This window comes from Crassostrea angulata, chromosome 1 (assembly GCF_025612915.1).
Source record: "Crassostrea angulata isolate pt1a10 chromosome 1, ASM2561291v2, whole genome shotgun sequence".
Classification (NCBI taxonomy): domain Eukaryota; kingdom Metazoa; phylum Mollusca; class Bivalvia; order Ostreida; family Ostreidae; genus Magallana; species Magallana angulata.
The window spans coordinates 18,695,554-18,715,587 of record NC_069111.1 but is presented as its reverse complement, the minus strand read 5'-3'; the positions used below and the strand labels follow the sequence as shown (position 1 = coordinate 18,715,587).

At 34.9% G+C, this 20,034-nt stretch overlaps 1 protein-coding gene across 2 annotated transcripts; it reads right to left on the bottom strand.

Annotated features, from left to right (window-relative positions):
* Window positions 1-853: 853 nt before the first annotated feature.
* Window positions 854-4,638, bottom strand: LOC128160625 (uncharacterized). Of its 2 annotated transcripts, none has more exons than XM_052823983.1 (2): window positions 3,067-4,638; window positions 854-1,304 (listed from the first exon to the last, which is right to left on the bottom strand). In XM_052823983.1, the coding sequence occupies exon 1, from the start codon at window positions 4,317-4,319 to the stop codon at window positions 3,084-3,086; it is 1,236 nt and encodes a 411-aa protein (XP_052679943.1). In that variant the 5' UTR covers window positions 4,320-4,638; the 3' UTR covers window positions 854-1,304; window positions 3,067-3,083. The 2 variants fall into 2 exon arrangements, with proteins under 2 accessions (XP_052679943.1, XP_052679949.1); XM_052823989.1 differs by having other exon boundaries at window positions 854-1,300.
* Window positions 4,639-20,034: the final 15,396 nt, after the last annotated feature.

Here is a 20,034-nt window from a genome sequence, read left to right as displayed (position 1 = left end):
CAATTAGAAACTAGTGGCGGGCATGAATGTTTCACATGGGTTGGGAATGTTGATACTCCTCAGCCTCCGGCTGTACTCCAAGAATGTCCCTCATCCATCACATCCAGGGTATGCTTGGATGAGGGGCCCATTCTTTTCATACAGCCTTCGGCATATCGGAGTATCAATAGCATGTTCAAAGAATTGACAATAAATCAAATCAACCATTTATTCAAAAAACAATTTAAGACTGTGTCAACAACAACTACATTTGTAAAACAGCATTCATAAATGTTTTAGTGTTGTTATTACTTGCTGTAACATTACATGTATCTCTACAATAGAATTTTTTAAAATTCTTGGAAGAAGACCAATCACCAGTTTTAAGTATATCCGTCAATGAGGCACCACTCCTTAATGCTGAAGAAGATGCAGCTGAACGAATAGAGTGTGCTTTGAAATAAGTGATATCTATTCCTGCACTTCCCATAACATCTTTGATCCATCTTGCCACTGTACTAGTAGATACTTTATTGAAAGTCTTATATGACACTAAAAGTTGATCACACTTTCTCCTTTTCTCCGTTCTTTTGAGATATTCATGAAGTGTCGACACAACACATAATTTCTTATCACTATATTTTTGCAATGAAATAGAATAAGACCTTCCTGGTCTGGATGTTTTCAACAATGACGTAAAATAAAACACAACACTATCTGAATTTAAACACATATTCTTAATATTCATACACATTAATGTCTGAGCTCTAGCCGCCGTAGTCAATGCTAACAAGGTACACAGTTTCAATGTGAGAAATTTCATGTCCAAAGACTCCAAAGGAAACAAACTTTTCAAAAAGTTTAATACTTTAGACACATCCCATGTCAACTTGTATTTCGGTAAAGATGGTCTCAGGTTGAACAATCCTTTCATAAACTTAGTTAAAGATATAGAATTCTTACTCCATTTATCATCGTTCAGAGCTAAAGTCTGAGTCACTGCCACTTTATGAGTATTTATCGTGGAATATGATTTTCCATTTTTGAAGATACTAAACAAATATGACATTAGTTCTTTCTCAGTAATTTCATTTGCAGATCTATTCCGTTTATCACACCAAAATATGAAATTTTTCCAGGCAAGGTCATACTGCTTCCTTGTTGATTTTCTGCATGATGAGAGCAGGACGATTCTAATGTCTTTTGGAAATCCTCGATTCTCCAATGTTTTCCAGATATAAGTGCTGCGGCTAGTAAGATTGTTTTGTTGAGGGGATGTTTCCGCTCTCCATCTGTCATTAAATCTGTGTGCCTTGGCAGCCTAACTGGAACAGAAATGAGCATTGAGAGAAGTAAAGGAAACCAAGATTGAGATTTCCAAACTGGAAACACTACAATAGCTTTATCGACCTTATCCTCAATTATTTTATTCAAAATTTTCCCCAATAGATGAAAAGGTGGAAATATATATGGATTTAGATTCTTCCATGTAAAGGAAAAAGCATCGATTTTCCATGCTTGTGGACAATATTTCCATGTAACAAACTTTTCAATTTTATGATTGGCAAATGATGCAAAAAGATCAACATCAGGAGAAAAATATTGTTTCAAAATTCTTTCATATATTTCTGGTTTCAATGACCATTCTGCTGAACTAGATGTTTCTCTTGAAAAATAATCTGCTAATTCATTTGATTTACCAGGCAAGTATTGACACGTCACCCAGATATTTCTTTTAAAACACCATTCCCAAATATTTCTTGCTAAATAATCCATATCTTGTGAAATCATTCCACCCATATTATTGACATAAGCAATGGCTGTTGTATTGTCACATTTCACTCCAATATGAACATTATGTTTCTCTTTAAAGAAGAATTTTAATGCTAAATATATTGCTAATAATTCGAGGTAATTAATGTGAAATTTCTCCTCCACTGATGACCAACTCTCGCTAAAATTCTTATCTCCAAATACCGCCCCCATGCCTTTAAGAGAGGCATCTGTCTCTATCCAGTAATCTACATGAGATAGTCTAATAAGTTTGCCATTCTTTAACTCAATATTTTCTATCCACCAGTTTAGATCAAGTCTACTTAAAGTAGATAAAGTTGCCTGACCTTCATAATCTTTGTCATTTTTATTTAATGCCTTAATTTTATCCCTTTCCAAAGATCTATAATAAAGTTGACCTGGGGAGATGGCATTACATGCATGAATAATTAATCCAATGAGAGTAGCTAAATCTCTTATTTTAATAAACCTTTGTTCCATTATTTTTCTTGCTACTTCTAATAATCTCTCAATTTTTTCCTTTGGTAAGTATACCTTAAAACTTCTGGAGTCTATAATCAACCCAAAAAATTCAATAATTTGAGTGGGTTCTGACACAGATTTATCAAGATTCACTTGAAATCCCAAAGTATTCAATGTGTTCATTATAATCTGAGTATTCATTCTACAATCATCTATATTTTTGTTCATTATTAATGAATCATCTAGATAATATGTACATCTGATACCCATGGATCTAAAATAAGCATACACAGGCTTTAATATCTTTGTAAAAATTCTGGGTGCTGAAGACAATCCAAAAGGAAGTACGACAAAACAATAGAATCTTTCCTTCCATTGAAAACATAAATATTTTTGATATTCATTTGCAATAGGTACACTTAAATATGCATCTTTCAAATCCACACTACAAAAATGATCTCCTTTCTGAATGAGATTTAAAATTTGACCCAAATTTTCTTGTTTAAACTTCTCATATGTAACAAATTCATTTAAAGATCGTAAATTGATAACGGGTCTAAGCTTTCCATTTTTCTTTGGAACCACGAATATATTAGATAAAAAATGACTATCACAAAGGTCAATTTCTCTAATTGCCCCCTTTTTCCACAATTCAGTCACTTCTTCATCAACAAGAGATGTTTCGTATGTATCAAAAGCTATTTGAGAAGGTCTGTTTTTCTGATATGGTAATTCATTAAAGGAAATTTCATAACCTTGAATTGTCTTCAACACCCATTGATCATTGGTTATTTTCTTCCATTCATGAACGAAATTTTTTAGTCTCCCTACCTTAATCACATCTTTCTCTAAAATCTGTTCTTTCCTCTTCTGTCCACATTTCTCATCTCTCTGCCATATGCATTTCTTCCCCCTAAAAAAGGTCTGTTTGATCCTCTACCTCTACCATAATTATAATTGTAAGGGTAATTCTTTCTTCCTCTTGTGTTAGTATAAAAAGAGTTGTTCCTTGGCCTGTCTCTTTTGTATTTATCAAAGTCTGACAATTCTTTGATCTTTTTCTGAATATCGCCCCCAAACAAAAGTTCTGATACGGGCTGAGATGTATTACATATGTCTTGGAATCTACTGGGTAAAACCCTTCTCATCAAAAATCGTCTCTTTTGAGAAATTTGGTAGATGGAATTACACAACACGATAATTGACTGTTTTAACAGATTTCTTATCTCTTTGAACTTATCATTTGTCTTCATCATTTCAGCAATTCTGAGTATAGGTGTAATACCAGCAACAATGGTTTTTTGCACTGCTTGAAAACCAGAATCACGACTCTGGGCAAATTTTGGTAAAATGTTCCATATGTCCGTATTGACCCTAGGTGCTACTAAATTATTGCAATTAGCTGGCCTTGGATTATCTTCAATAATTTTTGATGTCTCACCCTCTTTAATACACAAAGTATTGACCATTTCTGCCAGTTTAGAATCAATATCTTTCCCTTTCTTATCTGAACTAAACCAATCTGGTATTGCCCAATCACTTAATTCTATGTCTTTCTCTGATTCATTATCAGCAAAGAAATCAAACTCGTTTTGATTTTCATTCTCACTAGAGATGCTCTCGTGTTCTATCAACTGATTTGTACTTGCACTATCTTGTTGCAAATTGTAAATACAACCAATTAAATCATTTATGCCCATGAGTTCCTTAAACTTATCTATCTCATCTTGACCCATGTTTACTAGTGCATTGGTAATATCTTTACCAGATAACTTATCATCTTTCTTCGTTTTCTTTGTCTTATTTTTATTGCCATTTGCTTTCTTTCGTTTTGTACCTTTAGAACTCGCTACCGGCCTTGCCGGTGCACATTCACTCTGGTCATTACCATTATTGTTTAAGTCTTTGCTCACAGAACCTGTGGCAGAATTAGCTCTAGTAACTGCTTTAACTTCGTTCAATTTTTTAGCTAGTCTTTTTTCTGCTTCTCGAATAGCATCGCTATCGAAACCCTCAAACGAATCATTATCAGAGTCTGCCATTATAGAGAGGACCTCGTCCCCAGATTCGATACAAGATGACATGTAAAAATGTCAACAAAGAAATTCACACGTGAACCACGTGTGTATAAGAAATATACACCAGCGTAAATTTCAAGCAGTTAAGTCATTAAAAACGAACAAACACGTGAACCACGTGTTAACAAAGACAACGTCTCAGTTTTAATATGATAACAAACCGTAAGTTAAGCTGAGCCCGCACGAAGTGCGCCAAGAAAAAATATGAGTGATAGATACATGGCGGTGCTATATATACTACTGACGTCACATGGTTTGAATTCTTTGAAGAGCGAGCCCGAGTATAATTAGTCAAGAATTATGCTATTGATACTCCGATATGCCGAAGGCTGTATGAAAAGAATGTTAATTTTTAAAAATATGTAAACAGCTAGCTAGGGATTGATATTACCTTTTTCCACTTGCAAATTTTAACTAGTGGAATTATTTTTTACTGGTAAAATTCAACTTTTACATGCATTTTTCCTCTCATAGTATTATTTGAATAATTAAAAAGAAAAACTGTGTTAATACAGTACAGTTAACGCAGATCCTATATTTTTCGGTGCACCCCCGGGGTCCAGATTGCAACAGGTGTCTCAGGTAAAACCGCGTAACCCCGCAGAAGAGTCGTCCTGCAAGTCAACAGTGCAATGGTCCTGACGATAAATTACAGGTTAACGAAAGTATCTGTCTGAAACGCTAGTTATCTCCCAGGCGTAACAAATTAATTGACAGCTACACGCAACTACATGTATATATCATTTTATTTATGGAACTATCTAAAATAAAATATTTTTTTTAGCTGACTGAGACGAAGTCAGAGGGAGCTTATGCTATACAGGTAGCACCTTGGCACAAAGCATCATTGGGTGGAGGGGAGCCAAGTTTGTTAAAATGAAGGGCCACGCTCTCTTTCAAGGGGAGATAATTAGGATTTATTGAAAATTTGTTGATATTTTTCAAAAATCTTCTCTTCAAAAACCATTTGGCCAGAAAAGCTGAAACTTGTATAGAAGCATCCTCAGATAGTGTAGATTTAAATTGGTACAAATTATTGTTAGGGGGGGGGGGGTAAGGTGGGGCCACAATGGGGGTCAAAGATTTACATAGAATATTTAGAGTAAACCTTTAAAAATCTTCTCAGAAACCAATCAGCCAGAAAAGATGAAGCATCCTCATGTAATGTAGATTTAGAGTTGTGAAAAACATGACCCCCAGGGGTAGGTTGGGGCCACAATAGAAGGTATATCCTTTACATAGGAATATACGAGGGTTGTTAGAAAAGTTTGCGGACAAAGTGATTTATGGCAAAATTACTGTGTTCTTTATAGGTTGATATATGTTTTATTAAATTACTATCATGTAAAAATAAGTATGCAAAAAATCATATGATTTTGAAGTTGTTTTCAAAAGATACAGCGATTTTATTTTGCATAAATTGGATTTATGAAGCACCATTTCATATTTCTACGAAGTCAGGTGACTTCAAATTACTGAAAGGCAATTTAAACCTGTCACTCTTTTTCAAAGTAAACGTCTTAAGTTCACACACTTTTCATGCCATTAACCCATTTATAAAACGCATGTTCACACCATTATTTGTCAAATTTTTGTACAATGTCTTTTGTGTCATATCGTAGATCATTTAGGTCCAAAAATCTCTGTCCACTCAGCTTCGACTTCAGATAAGCATATAAAGTGAAATTCATGGGTGCAAGATCCGGGATGTATGGGGGGGGGGGTGCTGCAAGAGTTCAAGATATCACTTTTTTCCATTTTCAAACCTTCAATTCCAATTGTGGTTCCAATTGTAAACCTTTGTCCTATAAAAATAGCAACATCTAAGAACCTTTGGTCTCCATTGGAGATTTTTTTGCGTGCACACAAAATTTAATGACGGCCCAGTGCTCCAAGGTGTCCATTTACGTTAACGTTTTTGTCTCATTTTTAAATGAGTTGAATCCTCAGGTAGTGTAGATTCAAAGTTGTGAAATTCATGACCCCCAGGGGTGGGGTGGGGCCACAATGGGGGGGGGAGGGGGTCAAAGTATTGCATAGGAATATATAGAGTCAATCTTTAAAAATCTTCTTCTCAGAAACTTATCAGCCAGGAAAGCTGAAACTTGTGTGGAAGCATTCTCAGGTAGTGTAGATTCAAAGTTGTGAAAATCATGACCCCCCGGGGGTAGGGTGGGGCCACCATGGGGGTCAAATTTTACAATGGAATATATAGAGTAAATATTTAAAAATCTTCTTCTCAGAAAGTAATCAGCCAGGAAAGCTGAAACTTGTGTGGAACCATCCCCAGAAAGTGTAGGTTCAAAGTTGTGAAAATCATGATCCCCTGGGGTAGAGTGGGGCCACAATAGGGGGGTGAAAGTTTAACAAAGGAATATATAGAGTATATCTTTAAAAACCTTCTTCTAAGAAACTAATCAGCCAGGAAAGCTGAAACTTGTGTGCAAGCATGTTAATTACATTAACATTCACAATGTTAATTTAACAACAATCAATGACCTTGACTATATTTAATCAATTTGATCATTTCTTTTGATGTCATTTTGGTTTATATCTGCAAACATTATTACTTTTAAGCATTAGGCTTCGTTGTCGTTCTTCTCTATGTATGATGATCTTCAACTTCTCCGCTGTTGTAAAAGAAATTTTTAAGTCAACTTTGGAGGGTGCATATTGTACATGAATGTGTATTATACACGGTACATTACGATACATAGGAATATAGAAATAGGAAACATTTAAAAATATCTTTTTTCAAAAAACCGCTTGCCTAGAAAAACTGTATTTTCACCGAAAACAAACTCAGATAGTGTAGAAATCAAAATCTTGAGGACTATGGTGGGGCAACATTGGGATTCCAATTCGACAAAGGAAAATATCTTAATTATTCAAAAAATAAAATGTTATGATATATATATGGTTTTACTTATATGTAAGCATTTTGACATATTGCTGATTCTTTCAGATTGTTTAGACTTTGACCCCTGGGCGATTTCATTGGCCTCACAAATGGTTCAGAGTTTAATGTAGGTTTATATCCCATATGATATACCGTATTTTACGGGGCATAGGCCGGTATATTTTTTTTCTCCGATGAGCGAGCCCCGGCCTATCCCCCGGGATCGGCCTATCGTAGACTTGAAGTTGAAAAAATTAAACAGTAAAATATAAAATTCACTGTTTTTATCCATTGTACTGTTGTAGCAGTTTACTATGAGGGTTGGGTCTTTTCTATAGCATTGAATCATGATTTTTTGAAGTATACACTCTCATAACTGCAGCGGTGTGCGCATACAAATTGAGTAACGCGCGTTAGCGCGTTATGAAAATTTGTATGCACACACCGCTGCAGTTATGAGAGTGTATACTCCAAAAAATCATGATTTAATGCTTATATTTACATTTTTTTTAAATTCTTGCCTTGTCTGCAAATGTGATTCATACCTTAAAATTCCTATCTTATCCTAAGGGTAAGTTAATATTAATGGAAGAGCCACAGTAACAGCCATAAGCGTGAACTTTGATTTTCGCTTGTGACGTTGCAGTTTACAACGTTCAACGTTTGTGACGTCATAATAAAACTCGTCAATTTGACCTTTGACTACTTGTTGCAATTAGAGGCATTTAAACATCACGGAATTTAATGGAAAAACACAGTAGAATGTAAATATATCCGTTTGAACTATTGTTCGATAGTTGTCCCTATGATACTTTTTGTAATGACATCGTGAGTAATAAAATGTACAGTACTGTATGAGGTATTTCTTTACAACCCCAATCAAAATAGTTTTTTTCCCACGTTCGTGTATGAGCCCTGGAAGCTATTATTGCGTAGTAAAAAAGAAAACGAAACCGGGTAGAATGTAATATGACGGAATTTTTGTGAATGTCTGCGTTTGTGGGAATCACTGGTCTTGGGTGTAGAATAAATCAAATGCTTTGTGTTTTCAGTCTTCGAAATTAAGCGGTAGCCCGTTGACCGAGGCTAGTAAAATCAGGATCGGGCCACCAAATATTATTTTCGCGCATGCCCGATGGGCTAGTACGTTGTTTCCGGCGGTAATTGAAATTATGATACCATTTTTGAGTCGGCTCGCGAAGCAAGCAAGTCCTTGTTATCATAACCGTTTCTGCGAATATTTTGCACTACATTATTCATGCGCTAATGAAAGTAGTGCATGCATTAACATCTTTTGTTTGCGTGATTGTCAATTTGAAATGCTTTTGAAAAGTTTTTCTTGATGTTTACAAAATAAAACAAATCAAAGTTGTTTTTGTTCAATCGCCGCCCATGAATCCAACAACTTACACGGGGAAAACCTTGTTCCATATTAAGCATAAAATCTATTTTTAGAAAAACCCAGCTCGCGAAGCAAGAAGACCCTTTCTATCATCGGATCTCTTGGAGTGGATTTTGAGTACAAACGTGAATTCATAATGGGCGATATAATGCAAATAGCTCTTATTTCTTCGTCATTGAAACATACTGGTCCTTTGTCTCTATCCTACGATATTATGCATTGCCAGTCTGGCAGTATTGCCAGTCTATCATTGACAACGTGTTGAATCAAAGTACTGAAAGTACGGAGATGAGGCCAAAAAAAAAATTAATCCTGTTTCCTGTCGCCCGACCGACCCTATTTTTTACCCTCCGACCCTAAAAGTTTTTTTGTGATCATGGTGGTGATCGGTAACTTCGCCAGAATTTCCTCAGAAAGAGAAGTGAAGATGACCAAGTCTTCTGAGTTCATAATCATGTAAATTAACCTCACTGGCGAAAGAATGATAGAAAATTAATCTACAGACATTTTTACTGCATAAATATACCTTGTGGTGAATAACTTGCGACTATCTTACCGTCAGGGGTTATAAATACGGGTGATGCAACAACATACTGTATATTGGAAATTACAAAAACAATGTTTATTACTTTAAATCCTGATATTACAGTTAGTCAAAAACCTGTTATAAGTTAATAACTGCAATAAATGTTAAAATTATCATAAAACTGCTTTCTATATTATCTTGAGAATTAAACAAATCCTCTACATAACGTACGGTAGTAAGTGGGTCAAAGGGTTGGACTAATACCCCAAATACACGGAAGTACAGAGAGTGATTTAATTAATCATGTTGATATTGACATTAAAGCTAATACAATACAAAAATATTTATCCAGAAAAGGATAAATACATTCATACACGTAGATTATATTTTGCAAATAATATTAGTTTTTATTTTTAATTAAAAAATTAATATATTTTTTTTCTTTGCCTGTTGTTTTATATACATTACATGCATCAACAATACAAAGACCTTTGGAAATTTTAAATCATCTACAGACCCTGAAACGTACTACTACACCAAAAAAGCGTGCGACTTTCGTGCGAGAAACGTTTCGTGTAAACCGTTTAGCGTTTCGTGTAAACCGTTTAGCGTTTCGTGTGAATCGTGAAGCGTTTCGTGTAAACCGTTTAGCGTTTCGGGCAAAGCGTGCAGCGTTTCGGGCAAAGCGTGTAAATCGTTTCGAGCAAAGCGTGCGAGAACCGTGTGAAACGTTCATCAGATTTCATTCGGAACTCTCTGACAATTTAATTGTTTCAAAATAGCGCTCGTAATAAACATTACTTTAAACTGATTGGCAAAACTCCTTTGCAATATTCTCGTGAAAAAAATCTATAAGAAATAATATACTTATCTTTTTTCAAAATTGAATTAATTTTTAACAAACAAAAGAAAAGTACGCGTATTGAAAGAAGACTAGTTACTGAGACTATTCGGCTGTGTACAACCATTACACATAACCTCGGACATCTGGTAAGACCTGCATCTGGCTGAACCTGTCAATCAAACTCTGTGTATTCGTTTTCATTGGATGATCACGCGTCTCTTTTTTTTTGTCAATAGCCAATAGAAATTTAATGACTTCAAGGTAGTCTGAATCAGTATTTGATGATGCTCACAATTTCAATGATAGATTATTTAACATTAATTTGAACAAAATTAAATGTAAATATAGAAAGAAAATATACTGTTCATTTCTATGAAATGCGGGAAGTTAATTCTTCTGAATCCTGATTAAAAATATTTCTACAAGTTGTTATTTGAATTATTTAAACACTGATAACGGAAAACAACAAGTAATTAATAACACACTGAAGTTTTTCCTAAAATGTACACATGCAATTAATTATTATGGGAATCTATATGCATGGTACTTAATTCAAATAGATTATGATAGATATATTGTACGCCGTTATGCAGGGCGCCGGTTATGTATACGAATATTGAGACAAAAATCTAAATCATTTTTTATTATTTATTCTTTCCGAAATCCAAAATAGTAATGACAACTTTCTTTATTGTTTAATCCATTGATTTTTCTCTGTGATTTTATGTACGGAACATTTTTTTACGCGAATGATTCGACATAAAAAAAAATTAGTTGGTTGTTTTATAGCATATTTCTAACTTATGTGACTAATTTTATTTTACATAACTTTCAAAATTATCAATGTAAATAATTACAGGTTTATTTACATTTAGTATTTTTACATCGTGTTCTCTGAAACCAACAAGAATATTAATGTGAGAAGAAAAAACAAATCCCGCCGAATACTGAAAAACCAAATTATCAATGTAAATAATTACAGGTTTATTTACAGTTAGTATTTTTACATCGTATTCTCTGAAACCAAGAGAATATTAATATGAGAAGAAAAAACAAATCCCGCCGAATACTGAAAAACCGATTTCAGTTTGTAATCATACGGATTTTATTTTTGGTATTGAATATTGTGTTATGGTAACTTTTTTCTCTGGAATTTTTATTATTTACGGGACTAATAAGAATCATGGATATTTCTTTTGAGCAATAAGTATATTTATAGAAGTAATATTTTTGACTAGTTCTGTGAATAAATAATTTTTTGCTTTAAATATAAGTACCAAATTAATTTAATTAATCAATTCAATACTTATGTACATATATGTTTCTAATATCAGTATTTCTATTATTTCGTGTTTTCTTAAAAGTAATTCTTACTAACAGAGTAAAGGTAAAAATCCGAGAGGACCCGAATCAATCAGGATAAAAGCGTGTCCAAAGCGTGTGAAAAGCGAGCAAATCGTTTCGTGCGAGAATCGTTTCGTGTAAACCGTTCAGCGTTTCGTGTAAATCGTTTAGCGTTTCGGGCAAAGCGTGCAGCGTTTCGTGTAAAGCGTTCAGCGTTTCGTGTGAACCGTTTAGCGAGCGTGTAGCGAGCGTGCAGCGAGCGTGTGGTGTAGTAGTACGTTTCAGGGTCTGTATTTACATACTGAACACTGGGAATATACATCTCTCTCATTATTACACACATGCTCCAAGTTTTTAAAAATAAAATATTTTTTAAAAATAATTTTTTTTCCTACCTACCTACCCTAATTTTTTTGGTCAAGTGACAGGAAACAGGAATATTTTTTTTTTTTGGCCTGAGTTGATAATCAGGAATCAGATATTTATTGACCCATTTCTGCTTTTAACATGCAGAATTTGAAATAATCATGAATTCAGTATTATATAGAAGTTTCTTATTATCACTGGCTACAACATATCAAAGATAAAAAAAATCATGAATCGTGAAAGGTAATTTTTTTAATAAAAAGGATAACTAAATATTAATATCATATAATTTAATATGATAAGTCATCAGGTCCAGTACAATCTCCAGATTTAGCTATATAGCTTGAAAAAGCTATATAGCTTAAAAAAGTTATTCAAAATAGCTTGATAAAGCTATTTATATGCAGTTTTTTAAGAAAATATTTATTGTAAGAAATGGACAAAACATCGCAATTAACTTGCTATTCATATTTGCACAACTGACCATTATAAACTTGACCTTAATTAAAGATAGTTTTAACACTGCAGCTTTTAATCACTTATAAGCAAAAAATATATTTCCATTGTTTGGGTAACTGTTTACCACTTTGTGTGCAATGAGGCGTGGATAAGTATGATTTCTTCTCATTGTGATAAATTATTACCAATCAATTATCTTGTTTACCATAACTGACCTGCTTTATATTTCATTCAAGAAGTAACTGTGTGGTCATGAATCAGTTGCCCCAAAACTTTTAGTGCAAAGTCTCTTAAGGAGACGCAAATTGATGAGTAATCTTTACATGCATTGTTCAAAGAACAGTTCAAAGTTAAAAACTATCATTGGACTAAAGTGCGATTTTTTATACATACTGATAAAATTACAGATTTAAGAAAAATGTATGACAAAATAGCTAAATGAAGCTACTCTGAATAGCTTAATAAAGCTAAATCTGGAGATTGTACTGGACCTGGTCATTTTTTGTCAAGTTGTTTTTATTGTTCTTGATTTGGGCTAATAAAATTTTGTTTGGGCTACCTGCAGATTTTGTAACCTCACTTGCCCTATGGGCTTGTAGTAAAAAAAGTTAAATGCAAAGACTGTGTTTTTACAATTAATTTCCTGTTGGATGAAATAACGGTATTCTGGTGTCGTGTGTATATACAAAGGTGTGAAACCGGTGACTAAAACACAGCTTGGGGGCACGTAGTGTACACCGTTACACTTCATTGCATTAACTGTGTTTTTAACATTACAATTTCTCTGCTTAACGGCAAGTCACTATTTAATTAATTAATGGAAAGAACACAAATTAAATATTTTATGTTTGCTATTTCATTTTCTCAAACATAGCGATTACGGGGGATAACTCTATTTGAATATGAAACCACGTGTTGAGCTAATTATGGACGCCATTCCCTGTATTTACAAGTAGCTTTCAAAGTATAACTTGATTAAACGAAATTTAGCAATAAGGTATTAATAAAATATAAAAGGTATGGTAAAATATTATACCTAGTTCTACCAGACAGAACCACGGAGGTTGGTGTTGCAATTAGATTTACACTATGTAAAATAACGATACATAACGATACACCGATGAATACGGAAGAAACCAAACAGCCACAAAACACAGATGTATTTTTAAAAATTGCTTAAAATATATATGTTGAGCAAATTAAATAACTTTAATTACTCTTTTGACTTTCTACATCGATATTCTGAAAGTATATACTTAATACGATGACTTCCTTAATCAGCGGTCATACTTTCACTATAGTAATCATCAATTGAAAATCGACTTATCCCCTAATTTGGCTATTCTAAGGATTTTTCTTGAATTTTGTCCAAAATAAGCAATTCGGCCTATACCCCACATCGACATATGCCTATATATATGACTACATCGACATATGACTATAAAACCATCCATTTTAGCTCACTGAGACGAAGTCAAGGGGAGCTTATGCTATACCCCTGGCGTCGGCGTCCGGACCTGGTGAAAGTTTTTGTTGCAGGTCCTGTATCTAAGTTATTACTTGTCCTATCTTCACCAAACTTGCATGGATGATGCATCTGGACCTACTTATGGACTTTCATTGAAAGACTTGGATGCTGAATCTGGGTCCTAAATTTCAAATGCTGGAGGAGGTTAAGGTTTTTGGAGCAGGTTAAAGTTTTTGTTGCAGGTGCCCTTTGATAGCAACATCTAAGTAACTGCTGGTCCTAACTTCACCAAACTTGCATGGATGGTGTGTCTTATGATACTGATGCACCAGACAGGCTTGAATGCTGAATCTGAGCTATGGGTTTCGGATGCTGGAGGAGGTTAAGGTTTTTAGAGCAGGTTAAAGTTTTGGTTGCAGGTGCCCTTTGATAGCAATATCTAAGTAACTGCTAACTTCACCAAACTTTCATGGATGGTGTGTCTTATGATATTGATGCACCAGACAGGCTTGAATGCTGAATCTGAGCTATGGGTTTCAGATGCTGGAGGAGGTTAAGGTTTTTAAAGCAGGTTAAAGTTTTTGTTTCAGGTGCCCTTTGATAGCAATATCTACGGTAAGTAACTGCTGGTCCTAACTTCACCAAACTTTCATGGATGGTGTGTCTTATGATATTGATGCACCATACAGGCTTGAATGCTGAATCTGAGCTATGGGTTTCAGATGCTGGAGGAGGTTAAGGTTTTTAGAGCAGGTTAAAGTTTTTGTTGCAGGTGCCCTTTGATAGCAATATCTAAGTAACTGCTAACTTCACCAAACTTGCATGGATGGTGTGTCTTATGATATTGATGCACCATACAGGCTTGAATGCTGAATCTGAGCTATGGGTTTCAGATGCTGGAGGAGGTTAAGGTTTTTAGAGCAGGTTGCAGCTGCCCTTTGATAGCAATATCTAAGTAACTGCTAACTTCACCAAACTTGCATGGATGGTTTGTCTTATGATATTGATGCACCATACAGGCTTGAATGCTGAATCTGAGCTATGGGTTTCAGATGCTGGAGGAGGTTAAGGTTTTTAGAGCAGGTTAAAGTTTTTGTTGCAGCTGCCCTTTGATAGCAATATCTAAGTAACTGCTAACTTCACCAAACTTGCATGGATGGTTTGTCTTATGATATTGATGCACATACAGGCTTGAATGCTGAATCTGAGCTATGGGTTTCAGATGCTGGAGGAGGTTAAGGTTTTTAAAGCAGGTTAAAGTTTTTGTTGCAGCTGCCCTTTGATAGCAATATCTAAGTAACTGCTAACTTCACCAAACTTGCATGGATGGTTTGTCCTCTGATGATTATATCTTAGTGACTTACTTCTGGTCACAGGGGCCAAGCCTGTTTTAACATTAATTTCAATGTAACCATAAAGAAAGAGAGGGGTCGAACTGACTGACCCAGATAAAAAACTACCGCTTGCTTCAAAAGCCTAATAAATCAATTAATTTTTAAAACACTTGCAATATGCATTTATTTTTCAGAAAAGTAATGTCTGAGATACACTCATGCCGAAGTTGATGGGTCTTAAAATAGCGGAGATAATTGTCATTATTTTCTCGAAGTCGCCAGTATATTTTTACTCGGACATTTACCGGTCCAGTGCTCACAATGGGATTTTGCCTATGACAACAGCAGTATTGCAACAGGTCGAGAAACATTCGCACTATTCTTTTAAAATCTCACATCAAACGCACATCCTTAAATTCCGATAAAATTCCTTAAATAGTATCTTTCAGAAAAGTAATGTCTGAGATACACTCATGCTTAGTTGATTAGACTATAATATGAATAAATTTTTGAAACAGGTGCCTTCTGATGATGATATCTTAGTTATAAAACTGGACAGGTATTGCTTTTGGAATGCATGTCATCATGAAACAGAAGAGTCAATCAATATTTTATCTGGATTGTTTCCATTTGCTAACAGAAAAATGAATAAAAATTTGAAGAAAAAAATATCATGCAATATTCAGTCGCGGCAGTTTCATTAATCATTAATTGTATTTAGCTATAGATTCATTCAAATCATTTGAATGACTTTGGGAAAGTCACATGTATATTTTATCGCTTCTCAGTACACTTTAACACGCATAATTTACTTGCTACATTCAACTCTTCTATTAAACTTACAACAAATATTGATTAATTATTCAAAATTAGTTTTTAAAAAAACCAAACGAACAAAATCCAAGTTGAACGCATGTTTTTCTGACCGTACAGCTGTGTATATAAATTTCATTTTATTCTTTGCATGTACTACATGTATATACACTATATCTAGGGTTCGCAAATCCCAGCAATATTTCCGGAAAGCTTTAGTTCTGTAGCTCAGCAGAAAACTACAGTCATCTATGAAGCACGTTTTTTGCCTTCATATTTCATTATTTATCGCAAATATAGCATGGATGCAGTTATCACAACACTATTTTTCCAAAGGTTCACGTCAAAACATGGCTGAGTGAAAATAATTCCCGAATTCCCCTTCGTTTTTTGGAGTTTTCCGCCAGCGACAGGGACTGTACTTTTTTATGAGATGAAAAACAATGTGTAAAATGCCTGATTTTCCCACCTTTGTAAAACTACGAGGTCACTTGAATTTTTGATGCCAGTTGTTTAGGCAGGGGAGTGAAAGGGCTTGGACATGATTTTCAATCACATGTGTAACTTTGATGTAAACAAACTCTCGTGCCTTTGTTGATGGCTGTGTGTTTTTTTCTACTAAATTGGTTAGGAACAATTGTTTTAAAAGTTGTAAAGAGGAATTTTCCCAGAAGTTTGTTTTAAACTTGCTACCCGTATCTAAAGTTGCGTAATTTTGGTAAGAATATATAGTAAAAATTAATAGTGGTGTGCAACCTGAATAAACTATATACGGCCGATGTAGCATTGCGTTGAGTGATGACACTTTCTAACCGGTGTGTATTTCGATTGTGAGTCGCAACAAACTGGCGCATTTATATATTAGGCCTGCCTATTATGGAAACAAATGTTGAAGAAAGCTCATAATAGAGTTGTACTCACGAGATAAAAATTATTTGAGAACAAAAGGGGGCGATATTTACGTACATGTGTAATAATGTTATCTGTTAATGAAAAAATCCCCCAAAACCAAAGAAAAGGTTCTCTAATAGCAGAGACGTCGACGGGCGGTCGAGCGCATATGGATTAAAGTCACAGATTTGTACTTAGCTCATCAAATTGCGTTATTCAGTTTATTGTGAAAAAATTTGTCAGAAATTGTTTAGTGAACAAAATTATGATATCTTACATCACCGTTCACAATGTACCATAACTGTATATAGAATACTGCATGAGTTGAATCGATTGTTTTTTCTCACAAAAAGCTAGCGTTTGCTACAAATTATTTAGAGATACACGAGCTGACAAGCCGGGAAATCCATAAGACGTTTTGAAGCATATGCCTTTAATCCCTTATTTGCTTACAAAAAATCTGAACTAAAAATCTTTGTAACATCAAAAAATGTGGTTTGTTTATACATGTAAAATTGTAAAATGGCGACTCGATTTGCACGTAAATTTTACAATCTGAGGTTGGTCAATTAGCGTGTTTGAGAGAAAGTCAGCAGCAAGTAAAGCGTCAAATTCAATAGTAAATATTGTCTGGTGAATATTGAGGTTCCTGTAATAGAATTAATGACTCTCAGTGGGTTACAAAATAAGGTTCATGTAAATCAAAGGTCAGTCCAAAATTAAACACATTTGTATCGTAAATTTAAAGTTTTTTGTATGTTTGAAAACACATGCACACTTGTAGAAGAAAGTGTGCCATTGATCAGTTGAAATTCAATAAAATGTCATTTATGTAATATTCATTGTCAGTATCTGTTGTGAATTCTTTGAAATAAGCTACAACAAAGTAAATATTCTGCCTCAGCTAAAATTAATGCGTTGAAAAATTGCTGAAATATGAAATGGCAAACCTGTTTACATAGTGTGTTTCTGACAATTGTTTACATCATAGAAAAACAAGAAGCGATTATTTTGAGATCTCTTAGCAAATTATCGCAGTGATATAGTTTATGCAGCCCTGATACAGAGTTTAACGTCACAACTGGCCGTCGGTGCATAAATTATCGATACCGGGTAAGCAGACAGGGTAATGGCCAATTTTAAATAAAATATAATTTCATAAATTATTTAAATATATGTAAAAAATAATTAGCAGCTATAATACATAAAATATCTGATAAGATTAAAATTAGTCCTCATACTGAAATCGACACATGGATAAAACATTGTCTGTAACACTGCATACCTAACAGAGTTATCGTTCCTTATCCGCTAGGGTCCCCGTGAGGAATTCTCTTCCTGTCAGGAGGGTAGCAATAGACCGTGGCTATTTATAGCCACCGTCTAAAAACAGTAAAATGTTTACACAGGTAAGGTCAGTCCTGTGTGCGGTCATCCGGAACAACTATCGATGTTGGTAGCTTTCATCTTACGCCTCTGTAAGTTTATGTAAATGGATGAGCGATTCGAGCAAAGTTAGGGATAAACTTTCTGTAATGACTGGAAAGACCGATAAAAGAGCGCACCTGTGTCTTGTTTACTGGATCTGGCCAATGTTTAACAATCTCTACCTTCTCAGGATCAGTCTCGATCCCCTGTTCCGAGATGATATACCCCAAGTATTTCACCTGTCGAGCAAACAACGAACACCTTCTTGCCTTCAGCTTCAGTCCAGCCGCAAGAAGCTTTTCGAACACAAGTTCTAAATTTTGCAGCATGTCATCAAATGTTTTTCCATAAACGATTATATCATCAAGATATATAAGACAAATCTGCCATTGTAAGCCAGTCAGCACAATCTCCATCAATTGTTCAAACGTGGCTGGGGCATTGCACAATCCGAACGGCATTACGTTGAACTCATATAGACCCTGTCAGGTAACAAATGCCGTCTTTTTCTTATCCTCTGGATCTAGCTCAACCTGCCAATACCCAGCATTCAGGTCCAAAGTACTGAACCATTTGGCACCTCGTAGTTGATGCAGAGACTCATCAATACGAGGTAATGGGTAGGCATCCTTCGTTGTTATACTATTTAAATGTCTGTAATCGACACAGAACCTTGTGGATCCGTCTTTCTTCTTCACAAGCACGATTGCTGCTGACCACGGGCTCTGAGAAAGTTCTACGATACCTCTTCAGTACCTGGGTAGATGGTCTTAAATGCTATCATCCGAAATATTCATGATACGGAGTGGAATAGTGTCCTGTCTACGGACAAGTGTTTTAGCCAGCATACATGAATTCTGAAACTTTTCAGAGGGTTCTATCAGTCCAGCTTTGGTTGGAAGTCCTCCATCAGAACTTGCACATATTTGCCAGGTTCAACTAACAGTTCTGATCTAGGCGGTACAGTCAATCGGTGAATAATGGCCACCTTATAAGAGCTCGCAGACCCTTCAAGCTGAATTGGGTGTTTGATACCAGATATTGATATCTGATGCATCCTCATGTTAATGACGACCTCATGCCTCACTAGGAAATCTGGTCCAAGTATCCCATCTACTGTCAAGTCTGCGACAATAATTTCTTGCTGTAGGGCAATGCCATTCAATGTAAAATCTACTGGAGTTCGCCCAAGCACTCCTAGTACTGAGCCAGTAGCTGATAGTACATCTCTTTCTACCTCAGTCAACGCCTGATTTGCAACCCTTGTAATGTTCTCATAACAAATCGTGGATAGCAATGATACAGTAGCACCTGTATCAACCTATAGGTAAGCATCCATCCCATGTATGCGAGCAGTGACTTAAACCCCTTATTATACCCCCGCAAACGAAGTTTAGGGGGGTATATTGGTTTCACCCTGTCCGTCTGTCTGTCTGTCCGTCTGTCCGTCTGTCTGTAGACGCAACTTTGTCCCCCCTATAGAATTTTTTATTACTGCATGGAACAGTTTGAAAATTTGTACATATGTTGAACACCATCTGAAGATGTGCACCTGCAATTTTTTTTAAGATCAGACAAGATTTAATGATTTTATGACAGTATTCATTTTCCTTATTCTATATATTGTACACTAATGTTGAAAAGTAAGGGAGGTAATCCTTACAGATTTTATTAATTAATTAATAGAAAACACTCTAAAATATATTTATATAAATACATCCAGATGGAGTTTTTTGTCTTTATGTCTTAATTAATAAAAAAAAAATTATTTTTTATAAGTATTCTATCAACTGACAATGCAAAGTTTTTGTTTGTCAATGATAAATTCTTAGGAGCTAATGAGAACATCAAAGACAAGTGTGACTGAATTCATTTGTCCCAAGGGAGCCATTATCTGAGCCATGGCTCAGATGGAGCATGTGTTTAGGGGAAATTGATAATCTGTAA